The sequence below is a fragment of the Sorex fumeus genome, unplaced genomic scaffold (genome assembly GCF_029834395.1).
Source record: "Sorex fumeus unplaced genomic scaffold, SorFum_2.1 ptg000043l, whole genome shotgun sequence".
Taxonomy (NCBI): domain Eukaryota; kingdom Metazoa; phylum Chordata; class Mammalia; order Eulipotyphla; family Soricidae; genus Sorex; species Sorex fumeus.
In genome coordinates, this window is record NW_026606100.1 from 8,832,655 (window position 1) to 8,853,457 (window position 20,803).

The 20,803-nt window shown below is 42.3% G+C and overlaps 1 protein-coding gene across 1 annotated transcript in view; it reads left to right on the forward strand.

The window, feature by feature from the left end:
- The first annotated feature begins 204 nt into the window (after window positions 1–204).
- ATAD1 (ATPase family AAA domain containing 1) overlaps window positions 205–20,803 on the forward strand; it is a 35,562-nt gene continuing 14,963 nt past the window's right edge. The window contains exons 1-6 of the mRNA XM_056120835.1: window positions 205–255; window positions 5,132–5,306; window positions 13,154–13,252; window positions 13,567–13,687; window positions 18,599–18,799; window positions 20,466–20,572. Of these exons, the coding sequence (XP_055976810.1) occupies window positions 5,145–5,306; window positions 13,154–13,252; window positions 13,567–13,687; window positions 18,599–18,799; window positions 20,466–20,572 (690 nt within the window). The 5' untranslated portion in view covers window positions 205–255; window positions 5,132–5,144. The remainder of the gene's footprint in view (window positions 256–5,131; window positions 5,307–13,153; window positions 13,253–13,566; window positions 13,688–18,598; window positions 18,800–20,465; window positions 20,573–20,803) is intronic.

The following is a 20,803-nucleotide window of genomic DNA, read 5'->3' on the forward strand; positions in this document are numbered from 1 at the left end:
GCTGCGGCAGCCTCGGGCGAGCCTCCGCCGGCAGCTTGCCAGTGGAGCGTGCGCAACTCAACGCCGCCGCCGCCTGGGCCGCTGCCTCCGCCGTCAAACCCGGAAACGCGCTGCTGCCGGCGGCGGGCCGCGGGCGCGCATGCTCGGAGCGCGGGGGCGGGGCCTAGTGCCCGCCGGAAGCGTTCTCTCGGCGGGGGCTTTCCCTTCCTGGGTGAGCCGGGCTCGGGCCGCTCCGCTGCTGCTTTCCTGCTCGGGGTGAGTAGCGGCTTTCGGCGGGGCCTCGTGGGCCGGTTTTCAGGGTTCCCGCTGAGCTCCTTCTCGGAACCGGCCGGGATCCGGGCAGCCGAGCCGGAGAGGGTCGCCTCGCTGCCTCCTGGCGTGCCAGCCCAGTGTCGCCCCCTCACTGTCCCCCGGCCCCCGGGTTCCTCGCAGCCCTGGGTATCCCGCGGATCAACCTCCAAGGGCGTCCGGGCCTTGACTCTGCCCGGGGCGGCTCGCGGTCCCCAGGGGTCGGCCGGCGCTGCCCCCCGAGTGTCCTGCCGTTTCCGGAGGAGTCCCTGGGGCGGCTGCAACCTCTCGGCGCCGGCGGCGGCCGGCCCCGGCGCTGTCCGAGCCGGGCCGCGGGGTGGAGGCGGCCCCGGCGCGCCCGACCTCATTGTTGCACGCGCCTGGCACCCACCTGGTGCAGGAGGCGGAGGAGGGGCCCGGCCCGCTCCGGCGGGAGACGGTGATGTAGGCGGTGACCTCTCCGCTGTGAAGGCTGGCAGGCTTTAAAGTCCTTTTTTTTTTCAGTCACACACTTGTGTTCCCAGGGCCTTGGTGGCTGCAAAACGGGCGCTTGTGGCCCGCAAATAACTTTGTGCCACACTGTAGTGAATTAGAGAAATCCTCGAGTATGCGCACGGGCTCTTCGTGTCCGCGGGTCGGCTCGTTGGTTGCTGGGGGGATCGCGTCTCACCAAAGTTCCCCTCCTCCCCTAAAATGAACTCTTTTGCAGACGAAAAGAGTCTCTTCCTTGCGTGTTAGATAATTCTGGCTTTTCTTTTTGGGGGGTCTATTTCTGAGTTGTATGTACATATTTTTTGCATATGTAGGCATTCACTTAATTGATCTTAATGTTTCGGCAAGATCGAAAGCCCTTAGGAGAGTATGCTAGCTCATGGTACTTTAATTTTATATTGTGCTGTCTTGGTGTTAGCAGTAACCTCTTAACATTGTTATATTAATATCGTATGAATGATAGATGAATGTAATCCCAGAGTACACGGGCGAAACCTACAAGTTTCAAGTTTCAGTTTCATTTTAGGATTTTGAATCAATTTACCAAAATGTGGACTATGGTGTTAGGAGTGACCTTAGATCTGGAGGACTGTTGCTGCAATTAATAATTTAAGTATAAGAAGTTATATAAAGAAATGTTCAAATAAATAATGAATTACCTTCCAGTGTACCACATAATTAAGTTTATAATTAAAAATTTTATGCAATATATTTTATATGCCAGAGTTGAAATCTTAGTTATGTAAACGACAATAGGCAATATGTTATATTGAATTAAATTATTTTAATTTCTTTATTTCCATAGGTTAAAATCATATTGCAGTCAATTAACACAAGTTGACTTTTGTTGATCATTTTTTATAATTCCATTTTCCGTTTAAGTTTTTTGAATCAAGAAATATGAAATAAATTATTTATATGGCTGCCATCGGGGGCAGTCTGAAGATTGGGAGAGAACATGGGGACATTGGTGGAGGGAAGGGGACATTGGTGGTGAACAGTGTTAGTACATTGTTTGCCTGAAACAGTTCTACTATGAACAACTTTGTAAATCACTGGTGTCTTAATAAAAATTAAAAGAAACAACAAAAGAGTTATATAAAGAGGTTTTTGTGTCAATATTTTTGTAACTTTAGAAGTTAATTATATTGATTAACTTAATTATATAGAATGTAGATCTTCCTAACAGCACTAGTGCTTGTAGTTCAGTGAACAGCCAGTAGATGGCAATCTTATAATTCTAACAGACTAAAAGAAAATGTTTCATTGAAATATTCCTAGTTTCTACAGATTGTTAATGAGCTCGATTTTGCCTATTGGTTTATTTTCGCCTACAGATGAGGCCCCAGCAGAATCATGCCACATATTCTAGTGGCATTTTCAAATTAACTTTCTTGGAATATTATTGACCAAAGAAGACAGTTTTTTACTTCCTGTTAGGAGTGAAGTATTGTAGACCTGTTTTCAGGAATACTAATAGAAGAAAGCACATTTTGATTTACTTGAGCCAAGATATTTCCAAGGTACCAGAAAGATATGCTAGAGGAAAAATAGCATGTGACAGTTTGAGATGACATGGACTCCAACTATTGAAAGGTTCTGTTAAAAAATGATGAGAAGGAAAGTGCTTAAGAATTACACATTCGGTTTAGATTAGGAGTCTTTAATGCTTTGGAATCCCATAAAAGGGAAAGTTTTGGGGGGAACTTCTGTTTGGGAGAAACAGATTTTTTGTGGGGGGGGTGGATTGTGCACACCCACCTAGCAGTACTCAAGGGCTACTCATGACTCTGATCTAGGGAGTCATTCCTGGTGGTACTTGGGGGCCCATAATTGTTGGGGATTGAACTAGGGATTGTCTGTGTGCAAGGCAAGCCTCTTACTATCTCTCTGACCCAGAACAGATTCTTTAATGGAGGTCAAGGTATCTTAAAGGATTTTAAAAATTGCTGTGAGCTATTCTGGAGGTAAAGAGGAACTTGAACAAGTGTCAGTGAAACATGGGACCTGGTGTGATAGTACAGTGTATAGGGTGTACACTGCTTGTGGCCTTGCATGTGGCCAACCCGGCTTTAATCCCCAACACCCATGTGGTCCCCTGAGCACTGCCAGACATGATGCCTGAGCACCCTCAGATGTGCCCCCATCCAATAAAAGAAAAGAAGTAGTAGTGAAAGAATTTTGATTTTGTTGGTTCTGAGCCACACTCTGAGGTTCTCCATGCCACTCCTCCGGGGTCACTTCTAACTGTTCAGGAGACTGTAGTGCCAAGGGATTGAACCCAGGAAATGACCCCGGTGTGCCTGTATGCAAAACCATGTGTCCAAACTCTTTTAGCTATCTCCCTTCTCTAGCATACAAGTTTAGAATTGTAAGGACGTTCAACTTTTTTTTTGGGTCACACCTGGCGATGCTCAGGGGTTACTCCTGGCTCATGCACTCAGGAATCACTCCTGGCGGTGCTTGGGGGACCATATAGGATGCTGGGAATTGAACCCGGGTCGGCCATGTTGGCTGCGTGCAAGGCAAACACCCTACCCGCTGTGCTATTGCTCCAGCCCCAAGAACGTTCAATATTAATCTGTGATTAGTGCCTAATTTTCAACACTGCAGATTAATCTGTATAAATTCCTTTTTACATATGTGCAAAGGCCACACATTTGTCTTATTATAGTCCTATGCCATGAAGAGTATAATAGAGTTATTTAAAGCATTTATTACCTTCCAAACTGTAATGGTCACATCATTCCCCACTTGCTTATTCTTCTGGGTAGTTATTGCCTTTCAGCAAGGGAATGTGTGCTTTCCATTATCGTAGCTGGGATTGAGGTAGCTGCTCAGGGATATAAGTAAAAAAGTAAGCATGGTGCCACTTGTTTTCTTTTTGGGCTGAGTGCTATATTCTTGACTGAATTTTTGTTTTAGTTTCCCTTCTCTCCCCCACTTTTGTTTGGTGGTTTGAAGCAGTAGCATGGCCCCAGAATTTAATGTCACTAATTGATAAAGTGTTTGAAATATAAGTCAATTCATGTTTGAATTTCACTAAAAAATTATTGTAAAAATTATTCTACTTAGCAGAAATTCTTTTAAAAATTGGGGGGGGAAGGACATAGCCCAGGGTGCTCGTGGGCTCTGTGCTTACCCTTCTGGCCTTCTCGGGGGAACATGAGGTGCCAGGGATTGAAAGTAGGCAAAGAATGTGCCTCCCACCGATTGAGCCCGCAGAAGAAGTTCCATTTTTGTTTTGTTTTGTTTTGTTCTGGATCCATACCTGGTAGTACTTGGAGTTTCCATCTGGTGGTGCTCAGCGGACCAGGTGGTCTGGGGCATGGAACCCTGGCGTCCTGTGTACAAAGCGTATCCTCAGCCTGTTGAACTATCTCCTCTTTGCCCCTTGGAAGAAATTCTTCCTGTCATTTCATTGTTAAGCTGCCTTTTTGGAGGGGCTAGGGGCGCCACACCCAGTGGTGCTCAGGGCTTATTCCTGGCTCTGCACTCAGAAATAACTCCTGGTGGTCTCAGGGGATCATGTGGGATCCTGGGGATTGAGCCTGCAAGCACCATACCCGCTGCACAATTGGTTGTGGCCCCTAGATTTGTTTCTGAGTCTCTGGGATCATGGTTGTTAAGCAGTTTGATCAGGAACCAGAGAGGCCATGCCTCCAATTATATAGCGGAGCTGGAGGTGGTTTGTGGGTGTGTCTCTCACATACCTAACTTTTGGCCGTTTACTTTCTTGGTAAACTTTGCCCCATGTTTTTGGGGTCTGGCCAAAGGCACAGAAGCAATTTTGGGGTATCTGGAAGTCTGAAGGCGCCAGCAAGCTGCTGATGCCCTCGCCTCTCTGGTTCAGATTGACCATTAGTTGTTTACTGAATTCTTAAAATAGAATTACTTTCTTAAATCATATGAGCTTTTAGGACATTTGATTAAAAAATGGTGATACATATCAGTTTCTAAGGGGGAGCTTAAAATGTGTTGGCTTAAAAAAATGCATGTTTCTAGACCGCTACCGTTAGCTTGCCTGCATTGCAGGCTTGAGACTGAGAATTTGAAACCATATACCAACTGCAATCCCAGTGGCACAAGTGAATGATCTCCAGGACATCACAACCAAGTGTGTGACCCTGGCAAGCACTGCAACCAAGTGGGCAAGCACAATTAAGTTTATGACTCGTTGAGTAGCTCCACAAAGGAAAGGGAAGGGAATAAGAATAAGAAAAGCCTATTTCTCCATAAGACATTTTAGAGGTAGCTAATGTTAAATTTGACTAGAAGTTAATTTCCTTTGTTTCAGCTACTTACCAGCAATTTTGTTATTACCTAGTGACATTTCTGTTTGTTTTTTAAGGTTAACAATCAAGATGGTACATGCTGAAGCCTTTTCTCGTCCTTTGAGTCGGAATGAAGTTGTTGGTTTAATTTTTCGTTTGACAATATTTGGTGCAGTAACATACTTTACAATCAAGTGGATGGTAGATGCAATTGATCCAACCAGAAAGCAAAAAGTAGAAGCTCAGAAACAGGTATGATTACAATGTTAAATGTTTGAGAATCATTTTCTTATAGTTAGATCTTTTTTTAAAAAAAAAAATAAAACAATATGGTAGAATTATAAATTAATGAGTTCTACAAAACCCAAACGAAACTATCATATTTAGTATAATTCTTAAAATATTTATTTAAATCCTTTTTAACTCTACAAGCTAGTAGGGAAAAAAAGAAAAATCACAAAATTTTTGTGTAAAGCATCCTCATTAGAATATTTTTGAAGAATATTATTTGAAGCACTCTGAAGTTTTCAAAGGACTGAAAGCTATCTTCTGTTATAAGTATTGGTAAAAATATACATAATACAATTTTCACTCCTTAGAATTAGAAAACACTCTAATTAAGGAATTGCTTTAAAATATTATCTCTTATATGTTACAGTTTTTATTTTTAATTTTTATTCTTTTTAACCATAGCCTCTCATCATTTCCTTACTAAGATGATCTATATGTTTCAGTTTCTAATCTTTCTCAAAAAGGAAGTGTGCTTAAAGGGAGTCTCTTTTTTTTTTCAATGTCTTAAGGACAACTTATATTACATAAGGTTCATAGACTCAGATTTCTGTGAGTTATGATTTTGATAGTAGTAATTTATTGAGTTATTAGTAAATGCTTGGCAACAGGGATGAAATGTGTTATTTCAAAATGCAGTAGCATAGCAGGGAAAATTTATATGAATAAATGACTATCCACAGCTCTTACATCCAAGACCCAAGTTTTATGAATATTGTTTTCTGTATCTATCTGAAAAGCAATTGAGATGTATATAAGTTCTCATGAATTTGATTGTGAAGTAGTTGACTCAAGGTCTATATTACTTCATCAGTCAGTTGGTGAATAGGAAACTGGATCAGTATAGATATTTAGTTTTGTTTAGCTTATTTGGGTATATCCATGTGTCAATCTAAAAGCAGCATTCATTACTTCCTTGAATTATAAAAATCCAGTTTGTGGTCAAAACGTTGATGTCATACCACTTTTAGAGCATTTTTTTTTTTTGAGATTGGGCCAAACCCAGTTCTTGCTGGTGACCACCGCATCTGCATGCCTTACCTCCTTACCTATCTCTACCGATTTTTCTGGCTCCATTTTTGGAGATTTGGGTTTTGGGCCACACCCTGTGGTGTTCAGACCTGCCTTGTAACTCTGAGCTCAGGGGTCATTGCAGTTGGTGCTGGGGGATCATGTGCAGTGCTGGAGGTAGAATCCAGGTCAGTTGCTGTGAGGCATGCACCTTAGCCCCTCTCCTGTCTCTCCAGCCCCTTTCATTAAAAGTTTTTTAAATTTTGTTTTTGGGACAAACTCCAGCCTTTCCTCGTTCCACTCCTGACTTGTGGGTCTTCACGGCAGTGCTCAAGGACCGATTAAGTGCCAGGAATCAAACCTGGACTTCCTGCAAACAAGAACCATTGAACTATCACTTTATCCCTATTGTTTTTAAATTTTTTGGGGAATACTTGGCAGTGCTTAGGGGGCCAGGTGGTATGATTTCTAGCCTCCTACATGTAAAAACATGCACATTTTCTCCTTGTACTATCTTTGTGGCCAAGGTAATTTTTGGTCATACCACAGCTGGTGGTACTTAGGGGTTACTCCTAGCTCTGCACTCAGGAATCATTCCTGGTTGGGGTTGGGGGACCATATAGGATACTGGGGATGGAACCTGGGTTGGCTGCATGCAAGGCAAGTGCCCTCCCTGCTATTCTATGACTCCAACCCCCAAAGTATCTTTTAAACAAAGAATTTTGTCATCAATTTTCTTGACTTGGTATAGTTTTCAGGTATGCAGACATATAGGAAGCCAAAGAAATATCTATTAAATACCACGTTTAAGGCTTTATTGAAAACAGTGTTTAAAAGGCTTTATTGAAATCTGTACATATGTTCTAAGTATCTGGAATATGAAATATTAGACCCAGGATCTGTTCTCGTAGTGTGGTATGAATAGTTCTTATGTGTAGGGAGAAAAGCCTTGTGCATGTTCATGTTAACTGTAGGTTTAAGTAGCTCGTCCTAGTGAGCACTATAGATGAACTGTGACATTTAGAAAAAGGTACTTTTGTCTGTATCAGTAGTCATACTCATCTGTCAGTGAATGAGGCAGTTGTGGATGGCTTTGTGAAAGAGATTGACCTCGAGAAGATTCATAGTTTCATATAGAAAGATAATTACAAAGAGAACCGTAATGGCGTTTGGATGACAAGCTCTGTTAAAGGAACAGAAAGTAAACTGGTTTAGTTGGAGTAGAAGGTTCATGTAATTTTAGGAAAACTTGGAGAGAAAGCTATGGAAGTAAAGATAAGGGACTCTATTAGTATGAAGTTGGTAATAGAGCTGTACTTTTTTCTTACCCTGTCCTTGTAATTTTTTGGGTGGGTGAATACAAGCTCATAAATGCCACAGCTTTTCAGAAGTTGAGAAGTACAAATGGTTTTGGTTTAGCCTCCACTGTCTTTCTGTTACTCCTCTCTCACCCCTTCTTTCCCTCCCTTGCCAACTATTGAAATATGCTGTTGTTTTATTAGAAATTTTCTATATAAACAGTAATTTTCTGTATAAACAAAAATCTTAAAAGATTTTTGATTATGTGGATGCTGTGCAAAGCAGTATGTTAAGGGGACCAGCCATGTGGTTGACCCCAGTTTAAATTCCTGGCATCACATACGATCCCCTGAGTACACAGAATCAGAAATAGGAGAAATTGGAATCAGGGAAAGTCAGCAAGATCTGCTGCTGATAGACAGCGGTAGTCCTAGTAATTATGTAGAGTCTAGGGGGGAAAGTCCCGAAATGGGTGAAATACATGAATAAGAACAAATGCTTAGAAATACTTTGTGATGTTATAGGGAAAATGAAAGGACGTATTACAAATGAACCCAAGAATTGCCTGATGTTTTCAAAGAAATTGTCTGGTGTGTGTGCGTGTTGCGTGTGTGTGCGTGTGCGCTTAGAATCTGGTAGGTGGAAAAAGTGTATAGGATATAATAGTTTAGCCTTTATATTTTTTATAATTAAAATTTTGCATTTATATAGTGTTTAAAAGGTGTTTTTTTTTTGGGGGGGGGGGCGTGAACCTAGTATTGCTCAGGATCTATTCCAGCTCTGTGCTCAGGGTTTGCTTCTGGCAGTGCTAGGGATGAGGGAGATTGTGAGGTGGTATCCTGGACTTTATGCTCAACCTGTTGGACTATCTCTCTGTTTGGGGTTTTGATGCACCTCATCACCCCCAAGGTATCCAAGATCCTTCACCATTGTCCCTATGTTACTTTTAGTCTCTCTCTTCAGTATCCTCCATCATCTACTCCTGATTTGGTCATACTGAGATTGTGTTAGTGGTAGAAATCTATGAAAAAATGCTCATCTAGTTGTGGACATTTTTAAATGAAATTTTGCGTCCAAATCTCAAATAAAGGTCTGTACTTAGAGATCCTTTATCATATTCTCATAAATAGTACTTATTAGAGCTATGTGTTTCACTGGGATGGAAATAAAGCCCAGGGTTATTCCTGTGTAGATGAGTATTTATGAGTTTCCCCCTATGAAAAATGTTTTTTATTTGATAAATAAGGACCACTCCCAGTGTTTCTTTGGTGAGGAGGGGCTGTACCAGGTGATGCTTTAGAATGCTTACGACCTGGCAGTACTGGGGCCTCCAGAGATACCTGGCTGTGCTCAGGGACCCATATGCATGTGCAGAGCATATGCTCAGCCCTTTGAGCTAGGTCTCTGGTCCCATGGAATATTTTTATAAAATAGGTTTTTGGGCCACACCCGGCAATCTCAGGGATCACTCCTGGTGAACTTGGGGCCATGGTGCACTTGTTTCAATGCATGCATGGAGCACTTAAAAAGAAAATTAGTAAGGATATAGAAGATAAAAACATTCAGCAAAGTTTACTCTTGTGGAATTTATAATATAATGTAACCCCAAAATGAGAGTGCATATCACAACCACAAGCACATGAATGATACTTATGAAATTGTACCAGATGCTAAAACAAGTTTTAATTTTTTTTTTTGTTTGTTTTTGGGTCACACCTGGCGATGCTCAGGGTTTACTCCTGGCTCTGTACTCAGGAATTACCTCTGGCGGTGCTTAGGGGACGGTATGGGATGCTGGGAATCGAACCCGGGTCGGCCGCGTGTAAGGCAAACTCCATACCTGATGTGCTATTGCTCTAGCCCCACAAGTTTCAAATTTTATAATACTGGTAGAATAATAATTATCTATTTCCAGTCTACAGTGCAGCATTAGAAATAGCCAGTAATGGGGTCAGAGAGTTAGTACAGAGGATACTGTGCTTGCCTCACACTTGACCAACCTGTGTTCATTCTATGGCACCACATAAGGTTTTCCCAAGCACAGCCAAGAGTTATTCCTAGCTAGGAGTAAGTCTGACTGAGCACCACCGGGTGTGTTCCAAGCCCACCCACCCCCCCCCCCCCCCAAAAAAAAAAGAGAGAGAGGAAAAGAAATGAGTTTGGAAAGTGGGAAACATTTCTAGATAATTTGTAAATAAAGGAAAACATCCTTTGGTTATTGGTGAGCTTGACTGTTTACTGGCAGTCCTTGAGTGTTTGCTGTGCTGGTAGCTAGGGCTGAGGTCTCAGCCAGCTCTCATAGCCCCTTGAGCATGAACTACTCAGGTAGCCACCCAGGTCTGCAAGATTGATCCCAAACTAGCAGCCTGGCACTTATGAATGCAAAACTCACTGCCAGATGTCTGCTTAATTTTGGCAGTAGAGCCAGTGGCAGCTATTCAAGACTGCAAATCCCAGCAAATTCCCAAGCTTCCTTCCTCTAGTTTGGTGCCATGGTTGTGGTCAGGCACTTGTGACTGTGAATCCCTTGTCAATGCCACCCTCCCAGATCTAAGCGGCCTTATCATCACAGTCATTCACAACTGCAGAACCCAGCCATTGTTGAGAGCTGAGTATAAGCCCGTTACTCCCAGTAGCACTAGACATAATAGGAAGATGGAGGGACTCATCACATGGATGAATCAAGACAGTAGTCTGGAGAAAATTACCAGTACATCAGCTGTGCAAGCTACCTGATGTGATAACACACTGGAGTGAACCCCTAGTACAGCAAAAGCTATGCAAGATACTTGGACTTCAAATGAAGCTCCATCCTCTCGATGGCTCAGTGAAATGAAGGGTGCAGTGGAAGTTTCCAGCATGAGACAGAAAAGTATGAGAAAGGTTCAAACAAAATGTAGCACTAAAGAATGTGTGACTGTACTGGGGGGAAAATGTAATAGATGGGCTCAACAGCAAAATGGAAGAAGCTAAAAATTGAATTAGAGCTAAGTGTGTATTCAAAAAATAAATTATGAAAAGCCACGTGGCTCTCTCTCAGAGCCTGTGTTCAGTGGTCTCTCGAAGGTTCCCCCGCCCTGGGGTGGCCGGTGGGTAGACGAAGGAAGGAATGAGGGTCAGGCTGGTTGGTATCAGTTGCAGTTTATTCCAATCTCATCTCCATTCTCCTGATTCTCCTGCTTCTTCCTTATTCTCCACCTGATCTTCCCCTTCCCCTATACTTCTCATCCTCCTCTAGGTAGGATCCTGCTCCGTCGTACTTCTCCTTCTGCTTCTGCCTCTCCTTGGGTCCTTCTCTTTTCCCCAGCCCACTCTTATAACCTTAGTTAAATCCCAAAGCATGAGGGGTTGGGGCTTACTCATAGGTATGGTCGTACAATCAACAGAGGTAACTTCCTTCCCTCAAGGGAAGCTGCTTCTAGGACAGATTCTCATTCTGCAGGACGACCCATCCAAGAGCCACCCAAGAGCAGAATTTTACGGGTGTGTTTCTCCTCTCCTTGTCCAGCAAACATATAAACATTCATAACACAAATCATTACATATGAGATACAGTAAGAGATACATTAAGTTTATAGGATTGCTCTCCTGGGGCCATCTTGCTATAGATCTCAAACTACAGTGCTCAGACCAGATTGTAGCACTCTAGCACTGTCCTCCTGTTGTTCATCGATTTGCTTGATCGGGCTCAGTAACGTCTCCATTGTGAGACTTGTTACTGTGTTTGGCATATCGCCTACGTCACGGGTAGCTTACCAGGCTTTGCCATGCAGGTGCAATACGCTTAGTAGTTTGCCGGGCTCTCGGAGAGGGGCGGAGGAATCGACCCTGGGCCGACCTGGTTGGCTGTGTACAAGGCAAATGCCCTACCCGCTGTGTTATCGTTCCAGCCCAGACTAGTCTTTCCTAACCCTAGCATGGTCCTAATTTCATCTTTACTTTTTGGATCATGACAGAATTTGTCCATGACCACACTCTTATAGTTAAGTATTGTGGCACTTTGGCCTAGCCCATTTTGATTCCAGGATAGCTCGCCGCTTGCCCTGGGTCCATTCAGTCCCTTGTCGGGACCCTGCTTTTGAAGTGCTAGGAACTAAGGGCAACTGAGGCTTAAGCTGAGAAAGCAGATGCCTGGGAGTGAATATTATTCAGAGTCAGTTAACTCCCAAGTTCCAAAAGCATAATATTAACTATCTTCCTGTGTCTATACAAAAGGACATTGCTTTAAAGTCAACCATGCAAGAGATATAAGGAGAGGAGAAAGGCAATATATCACTCATGAATACACATCAAGTGTCCTTAAGAATATCTGATATTAGAAGTTAACAGAGTCTTATTAGGGGGAAAAGGTGATTGGTTGAGCACAGAGAAGTTACAGATAAGCAAAGGAATGGTAGTGGCTTGGGAGCACAGTGATGGGTGTTACCCTATAAAACTAAGCTCCCTGTGGCAAGGGAGAAAGACAAACCAATATTATCTATCCTACAGGTAAGCATCCAAAAACCCAAAAACACCAGTGAAAAGAAGGAATTGGAAACAATGAAGTTCACATAGGGACTTTATTGGAACTGTATCAAGAGGAGTAACATTTGCCTCATAAGATGGAGAAAAGAGAGAATGGTTCACAGTATATGTTTGAGAAATAATCAGAGAATTCCAGGTTGAAAAGGAATTAGGCACCCAGATGAAGGAAGCCACCCAAATCCACCCTGATTCAAATAGTCTGAAATTAATGAAATCCAAACAACTAATAAAGATAGTGGGCTGGGGAGAAGATGCCAAGGGCAAGAGCAAGAGCACATGCTTCATATGCTACAGCCCCAGGTTTTATCCCCAGTACCACATGGTTCCTTGAGTACAATTGTGAGTGAGTCTCAAGCACTACTGGGTGTGGTCCTCCAAAAAATTTAAAATTAGGAGCAAAGCAAAACAAACCAAAACCCCAAACACATAGACTACTTGTAACACTATCAAGAGACATAAGACTATCAGGGGAATGTTGCTTCAGAAGCTATACTCTATAAAAGAAAGTGTATAGTACAAAGTCCAGAGTGTAAAAGACTGCTAATCAAGACTGTTATTATAACCAGCTAGATTATAGTTTAGTTTTGAAGGAGGAATAAAGAGCTTTTCTGACAGCTAAAGGAATTTATCTCCACTAAACTACTAGTCCAATAAATATTAAGATTTCCATAAAAGGAAAAGAAAGCATTTGGGGACCAGGAATGTTACTCTGTGGTAGGCCTTGGGTTCAGACCTCAGCACTGCAATGGGAAACAAACAAACAAACAAACAAACATAAAAAGAAGCACCATTTGAAGTAGCAAGATACCTAAAAAACTGAAACTGTGGAAGATGAAATCTAAAGGCCTAGAATATCCCTGGAAAAATCCTTAGATGTCTGTTCACCAATTAGTATAGTTTTTAGGGGTAACAGTTTGGAAGTTCCAACATCGAAATATCAAACTAGAAGCATTTTATTGTTTATTTTACTTTCCTAGGCAGAAAAATTAATGAAGCAAATTGGTGTGAAAAATGTGAAGCTTTCAGAATATGAGATGAGTATTGCGGCCCATCTAGTAGACCCTCTTAACATGCATGTATGTATACACTCTATTCTGATCTTATTAAAGTTTTTTTTTTTTCCTCCTAGCAGTTTGTCAAGAGCTAGATCGTTCCTGGGTCAGCTACTTATAAGGCTAGTGCCCTACTATCTGTATTATATCTCTGGTCCTTAAACTTAACTGTTTTATCATCACCATTCAAATCTACTCACTGTGTATCATATTACAAAAGAACACATTATAAATTTTTATATAATGAGATTAAAGTGTCAATTGTGGAGGGTGTGGGGTATTTTTTTGTGTGTGAGTATTTACTGTAAATGTGTGTTGCTATTGTTGCCTTTTACCAGGTTACTTGGAGTGATATTGCAGGTTTAGATGATGTCATTACAGATCTGAAAGACACAGTCATCTTGCCTATTAAAAAGAAGCACTTGTTTGAAAATTCCAGGCTTCTTCAGCCTCCAAAAGGTGTGGTAAGGTTTTTATTTACTTTACTTTTATTTATTTAACAGCGGGTAGGGTGTTTGCCTTGCATGCAGCCAACATGGCCGACCCGAGTTCAATTCCTCCGCCCCTCTCGGAGAGCCCGGCAAGCTACCGAGAGTATTTGATGTGCCAGACACAGTAACAACAAAGTCTCCAATGGAGACGTTACTGGGCCCGCTCGAGCAAATCGATGATCAACGGGAGGGCCTTTACCTTTTTACCTTTACCTTATTTAATTATTTAAAATCCGGGGCATTTAGGGCCACCTCCAGCAGTGCTCATAGGCTGTTCTGATGGCTCAGAAGTGACCCCTTTTGGTGATGGGGTTCATAAGATCCAGGTGTGGGGATTCAAACCAGAATTGGTGGCCATTATGGCCGCGGGCAATTGCCCTTCTTCTTGCACCATTTCTCCATCTCCCAAATTTATGTTTATTAAAAGTACAAAAAATCTAGAAGACATTGAAATATTCTCCTATTATAGGATTGGTATTTTGTGACCATATCCTGTGGTGCTTTGGGTCTCCTCTTGTCTCTGCTTGGGAGTGGCTCTGGACAGTGTTCGGGGGACGATGTGGTGCCCAGAACTGAACAAAGTATGATAGGACACAGTGTAGGGCTGGTGTGTTTGAAATTCGATTCCCTAGAGTGCTGAGTTCAGTGAACCGTTTTATAGATAATAGTTCTTTCTCTTTTGGGGGGAAGTTGGGGTGAGAGCACACAATTGGTTATGCTAAGGGCCTACCTCCAGCTCTGTGCGCACTTCTGGCAGGGCTCTGGGGACCATCTGCAGTGCCTGGCAACAAGCCCTGGTCAGTCATGTGCAGGAAAAGTACCTCACCCACAAAGCAGTTTCTTTTTCTTTTTCTTTTGTGTTTATTGTTACTTTTTTTCCTCAAAGAAAATTTCAAATGATTTTTAAAAATTTTTTAGTTTGATGAGTCACCATGAGATACAGTTACAGATCTACAAACTTTTGTGATTATGTTTCAGTAAAACAATGTTCGATACCCAACCCTCCACCGGTGCTCATTTTCCACCACCAGTGTTCCTAGTATCCCTCCCGCCACCTCCACCTCTTCCCAACACCTGTCTCTGTGGCAGACACATTCCCTCTTATTCTCTTTCTCTCCTTTTGGGTGTTATGGTTTACAATATAGGTACTAAGCGGGTATCATGTTTGGCCCATAGTCTACTTTGAGCTTTCATTACCATCTCGAGCGAGCCCTCCAACCAACATTTGCTTAGTGGTCTCTTCTCATCCCACCTGCCTTTTCCCCCAGCACTGAGATTGGCTTCTGAGCTGTGGAGTGATCCTCTTGGCCTTATCTCTGCTATCCTTAGGTTTATTCTCCAATTATGTTACTTTATATTCCGCAAGTGAGTGTGGTTATTCTGTGTCCATCTCATTTGACTCATTTCATTTAGCATGATACTCTCCATGTTGATCCACTTATAAACAAATTTCATGGTTTCATCTTTTCTGCATAGTATTCCATCGTCTAGATATCCTAAAGTTTCTTGAAGAACCAATCATCTGTTGTCCGGCACTCAGGATTTTTCCAGATTCTGGCTATTGTAAAAAGTGCTGCAATAAACATACAAGTGCAGATGTCATTTCTATTGTACTTTTTTGCATCTCTGGGATATATTCCCAGAAGTGGTTTTGCTGGGTCAAATGAGAACTCAATTTCTAGTTTTTTGAGAAACGTCCATGTTGTTTCCAAAAAGGCTGGACCAGTCGGCATTCCCATCAGCAGTGTAGGAGATACCCTTTATCCCCACATTCACACCAACACTGGTTGTTTTTATTCTTTTGGATGTGTGCCAGTCACTGTGGTGTGAGATGATATCTCATTGTTGTTTTGATCTGCATCTCCCTGATGCTTAGTGATGAAGAGCATTTTTTTCATGTGCCTTTTGGCCATTGGGATTTCTTATTGAAGAAAGTTTCTGTTCATTTCATTGCCCCATTTTCTGATGGGATTGGATGTTTTCTTCTTGTAGAGTTAAATCAGTGCCTTGTATATCCTTGATGTTAACCCCCTTATCAGAGAGATAGCACTGTAGCACTGTCCTCCCGTTGTTCATCGATTTGCTCGAGCAGGCATCAGTAATGTCTCCACTGTGAGACTTGTTACTGTTTTTGGCATATCAAATACACCATGGGGAGCTTGCCAGGCTCTGCCGTGTGGGCCAGATACTCTCGGTAGCTTGCCGGGCTCTCTGAGAGGGGCGGAGGAATCAAACCCAGGTTGGCCGCGTGCAAGGCAAATGCCCTACCTGCAGTGCTATTGCTCCAGCCCCCCATATTGTCTCTCTCTCTCTCTTTTTTTTTTGCTTTTTTTGGGTCACACCTGGTGATGCACAAGGGTTACTCCTGGCTTTGCACTCAGGAATCACTCCTGGTGGTGCTCGGGGGACCATATGGGATGCTGGGAATAGAACCTGGGCCAGCTGCGTGCAAGGCAAACGCCCTACCTGCTGTGCTATTGCTCCAGCCCCTCTCCATATTGTCTCTTAATAAGGCTCCTTTATGAGTGATCTCTAGAGCCAGAAGAGGTCCTGAGTGCCACTGGTTATGGCAAAAACAAAATACAAAAAGGAAGGTTGGACAGACTTTCTACATGCTTTACTCTTTTAAACAGTGTTAGTGAGTTTAGGAAAGTGGGGGAGTGATATGGTATTAGAGGAAGCTTTTCTCATCCAGGTAATTGACTTAAATTACCAGGTAGATTTGTTTTAAAGTCCCAGTTAGTATAGAAGATACCAAATTATGAGGGATAATTTCTTTTTTTTTTAAATTTTTATTAGTGAGACATCATGAGGTACAGTTGTAGACTTACAAATTTTTGTGCTTGGGTTTTAGTTATACAGTGATCAAATACCCATCCCTCCACCAGTGCCCATTTCCCACCACCACGGATCCCAGTATCCCCCACCCCCCCATCCTCCCCATCCCACCCTGCCTCTGTGGCAGGGCATGAGGGATAATTTCAACACAAAATATCTGCTTGTTTGAAAGGATTTTCCAGAATTGAAGGTGGTTTCTTGTATTTTTGACTGTTTTATAAATTACATGAGTAGCTCCTGTTATATAATCTAGAATTTTAATATTCCAGCCTTTTTTTAGCTTTGCAGTTTGGGTAAGCTTTTTTGTCAAGAATGAAAATTGAAAAATCATTATTGACTTTTTGACAGACAACATATATCAGATATTCTCATACAGGGGCTAGAGTGATAGCACAGCGGTAGGACGTTCGCCTTACAAGCGGCCAACATGGCCAACCCGAGTTCGATTCCTCCGCCCCTCTCGGAGAGCCCGGCAAGCTACCGAGAGTATTCGATATGCCAGACACAGTAACAACAAAGTCTCCAATGGAGACGTTACTGGGCCCGCTTGAGCAAATCGACGATCAACGGGAGGGCCTTTACCTTACCTTTTACCTCATACAGGTAGAGTATAAAAAGTCAGTTGCAAGGTCAGGGAGATAGCTTAGAGGACTAGAACATACTGGTACTGCGTGGTTCCTTGTGCTTGGCTAGGAACAACTTTTTAAGTGTGGAAATTAGAGTAGCCCCTGAGTACTGCAGGGGATGCCCCAACCTACCTCCTACATCAGCCCTCCATAAAAGAAAAGAAATACCGGTTGCACCATTCCCTACTTGTTTTATTTTTGGGTTGAGATAGTTTCCTTAGGTAATAATTTTTATGGCCAATGTCATGGTCATAAAAATATTAATATTACTATTAAAATGTTGTGAATCATTTTATTTGGAAAATGGTGATGACTCCAAATTGTTGAAGGTCTTCTGCCGTTTGCAATCCCTTAATATATTAAAAGATTTAACTTTAAATTGTATTTAGCAGCAAACTGCTTTCAGTGTAGACTCAAGTTGATAATACAGCTTATAATTTTTGGAAATTAGTGCAGGAGCGATAATTTATATTTCTTTTATCTCTTTGAAAAAAGACATGTGTCCTTTTGGCTAAAATGTGTCTGTAAGGATACCCCAGGGCAGCCAGAGGTGAAAATAGCATGAGACAGGGGGCCGACTAGTATGTCGGGGTACCAGAGGAAGGGAACACGGTTGGAAGGGGACCATGAGAAACTCTGCTCTACCCAATATTAAAATAATGGTGCTTCTGTCTGTTTTGAAGCTGTCATTTTCTTGAGGCTGTTATGCAAGAGCTCCTAGCTTGTGGAGGTAGAGGCATTAGACTTAACTATTTTTTGTTTGGGGGAGTCACACCCTGTGAAGCTGAAGAGTTACTCCTGGCCGTGCTCAGGGGACTGTATGGGATGCTGGGGACTGAACCCCAGGTTGTCCACATTCAAGGCAAAACCCTACCCACTGTGTTATTGCTCTGCGCCGTTCCCCCCCCCCCCCCCCCCCCCCGCCATTTATTTCTATTTAAGTTTTTTTCTTTTTTGGGGGGAGGAGGACCACACCTAGTGGTGCTTACGGCTAACTTGACTCTGCTCAAGGATCACTGCTGGCAGTTTTGGGGGGGACTATATGGGGTTCTGGGTATTGAACCTGCATTAGCCATGTGCAAGGCAAATGTCCTGCCTGCTCAGGCCCAGACGACGTGTTTATTTTTTAACTCTTGATTTAGTGATGTGAATTTGGATTGCAGTATGATAGTCTTTGGTATTTTGAACTGGATCTTTTTGTGAAAGATGAGGGGTACATCCCAAATATATATCATTACTAAAATTGAGTATTCCTTCTTTGTTTTTCTGCTATAATAAAGGTTAATCTTTCTTATAAAAGCACAAACCTATATTGGGGAAAATTTTATTGTGGGAGAGTTAATATGTTGATTGTCTTATAAACTAAAGAAAATGTCTCATTTTCTTAGAAAATGAAATATCACTTTAATTTCTAGGTGTTCTCCTCTATGGGCCACCAGGCTGCGGTAAAACTTTGATTGCCAAGGCTACGGCCAAAGAAGCAGGTTGTCGATTCATCAACCTTCAGCCTTCCACACTGACTGATAAGTGGTATGGAGAATCTCAGAAGTTGGCCGCTGCGGTTTTCTCCCTTGCCATAAAGCTGCAGCCCTCCATCATCTTCATAGATGAAATTGGTATGCCTTGCGCACTGTGTGAACATTTTGGTAGTCGCTATAATTTTGTTTTGTTTGGGGGCCCATATTTGGCTGTGCTCGGGCTTATTCCTAGCTCTGCACTCAGGGAGACACTCCTGGTGCTGTGTGGGGGACTATCTGGGATGCCAGGGATCGAACCTGAGTTGGCTGCATGCAAGGCAAGTGCCTCACCCCCATAATATCCAGCCCCTGTGTGAAGATTTTAAAATCTTTTTAAAGGGTGGTGTATAGATGATCATATTTATTTTTTAAATTGTATTGAATCCAGTAAAATGAGATTTTAACCAATTTTAACCGATCTCCTTATCTGCTGTGTGTAAATTTTATGTGGTAGAATGAACCTCCCTACTTGATTGTTTTTGTTTCCTCTTATAAACAGTATGCAGTGGTTGTCCATGGAGTGGTTTTCTCTTACTGTCCAAGGTACATAAGTAGAAGTGGAACCATCAAAGTCTGGGGTCAAACACATTTGGTTGGGTTGGGAATTATATACAGATGAATTGTAATGGTTCGGCTTAGGAGTTTTTCAGTTGTCGTGGTAAGATCGAATAAAAATTTTACAGAATAAGCTTTCTGAAATAAATGTACTTTGAATTTTGAAAGTATACTTTCACTATTCAATGATTACATGAAATACTTAATATTTTATTATAGAGTTTATATTAGGTCATTTTGCCCAGCTGTAGACTAAAATGGAAGTATTCTGAGTAGAGTTAGGTAGATAAGGGTAAACTATGGTGTGAGGAAGGTTATGTATACATATTAAGTTACATTTTCAGCTTACAGTATTAACTTAGGTTTATTGTAATCCTCCCATTGTAAATTGAAGATTTATATTAGTTTTTTAAGAAAACTTACAACTCATGAATATGTATTAGTTTCCTTTAATATCTGGGCTGGAGCGATAGCACAGTGGTAGGCCGTTTGCCTTGCGTGCAGCCCGCCCAGCCGAGCCGGGTTCGATTCCTCTGCCTCTTTCGGAGAGCCCAGCAAGCTGCCGAGAGTATTCAATATGCCAGCCACAGTAACAACAAGTCTCAAAAATGGAGATGTTACTGGGCCCACTCGAGCAAATCAATGAACAACGTGAGGACAGTGACAGTGACAGTGTAATATCTAATGTGCTGTTAAGCATTTATTTTTCTTACTTTGTATTCCATGTTATTTCTATACATCCCATGTTGGAGGGTTTTTTTGTTTTGTTTTGTTTTTGCTTTGGGTCACACCTGGCAATGCACAGGGGTTAGTCCTGGCTCTGCACTCAGGAATTACTCCTGGCAGTGCTCAGGGGATCATATGGGATGCTGGGAATTGAACCCGGGTCAGCTGTGTGCAAGGCAAACACCCTACCTGCTGTGCTATCACTCCAGCCCCTGGAGGTTTTTTTTTTTTTTCTTTTTTGGGTCACACCCAGCGACGCTCAGGGGTCATTCCTGGCTCTGCACTCAGGAATCACTCCTGGCAGTGCTTGGGGGACCATATGGGATGCTGGGAATCAAACCCAGGTCAGCCGCATGCAAGGCAAATGCCCTACCTGCTGTGCTATTGCTCCAGCCCTGTCAGCTTTTTTTTTTTAAACTGATAAGTTTTGTACCAAGTAAATATTTATGATTAATTTCTAAGATTAAGGGTCTTTTCCTTCTAGACTCCTTTCTACGAAATCGTTCAAGTTCTGACCATGAAGCTACAGCCATGATGAAAGCTCAGTTTATGAGTCTCTGGGATGGATTGGATACTGATCATACCTGCCAGGTATTTGAGAGAAATTTGCCTCAAATAGTTGGTGTTTGTGTTGTTCATAGAAAGCTTCTAGGCTACTTGTTATGACATAACTATACAGAAATAGTGGGGATCCTAGAGAATATGACACAAACACTTCCATTTGTTTGAGGGATTTCCTAGTTTAAAAAAGTGCAAATTCTTTTTATCACTGTCATCCCATTGATCATCGAATTACTCGAGCGGGCACCAGTAATGTCTCTA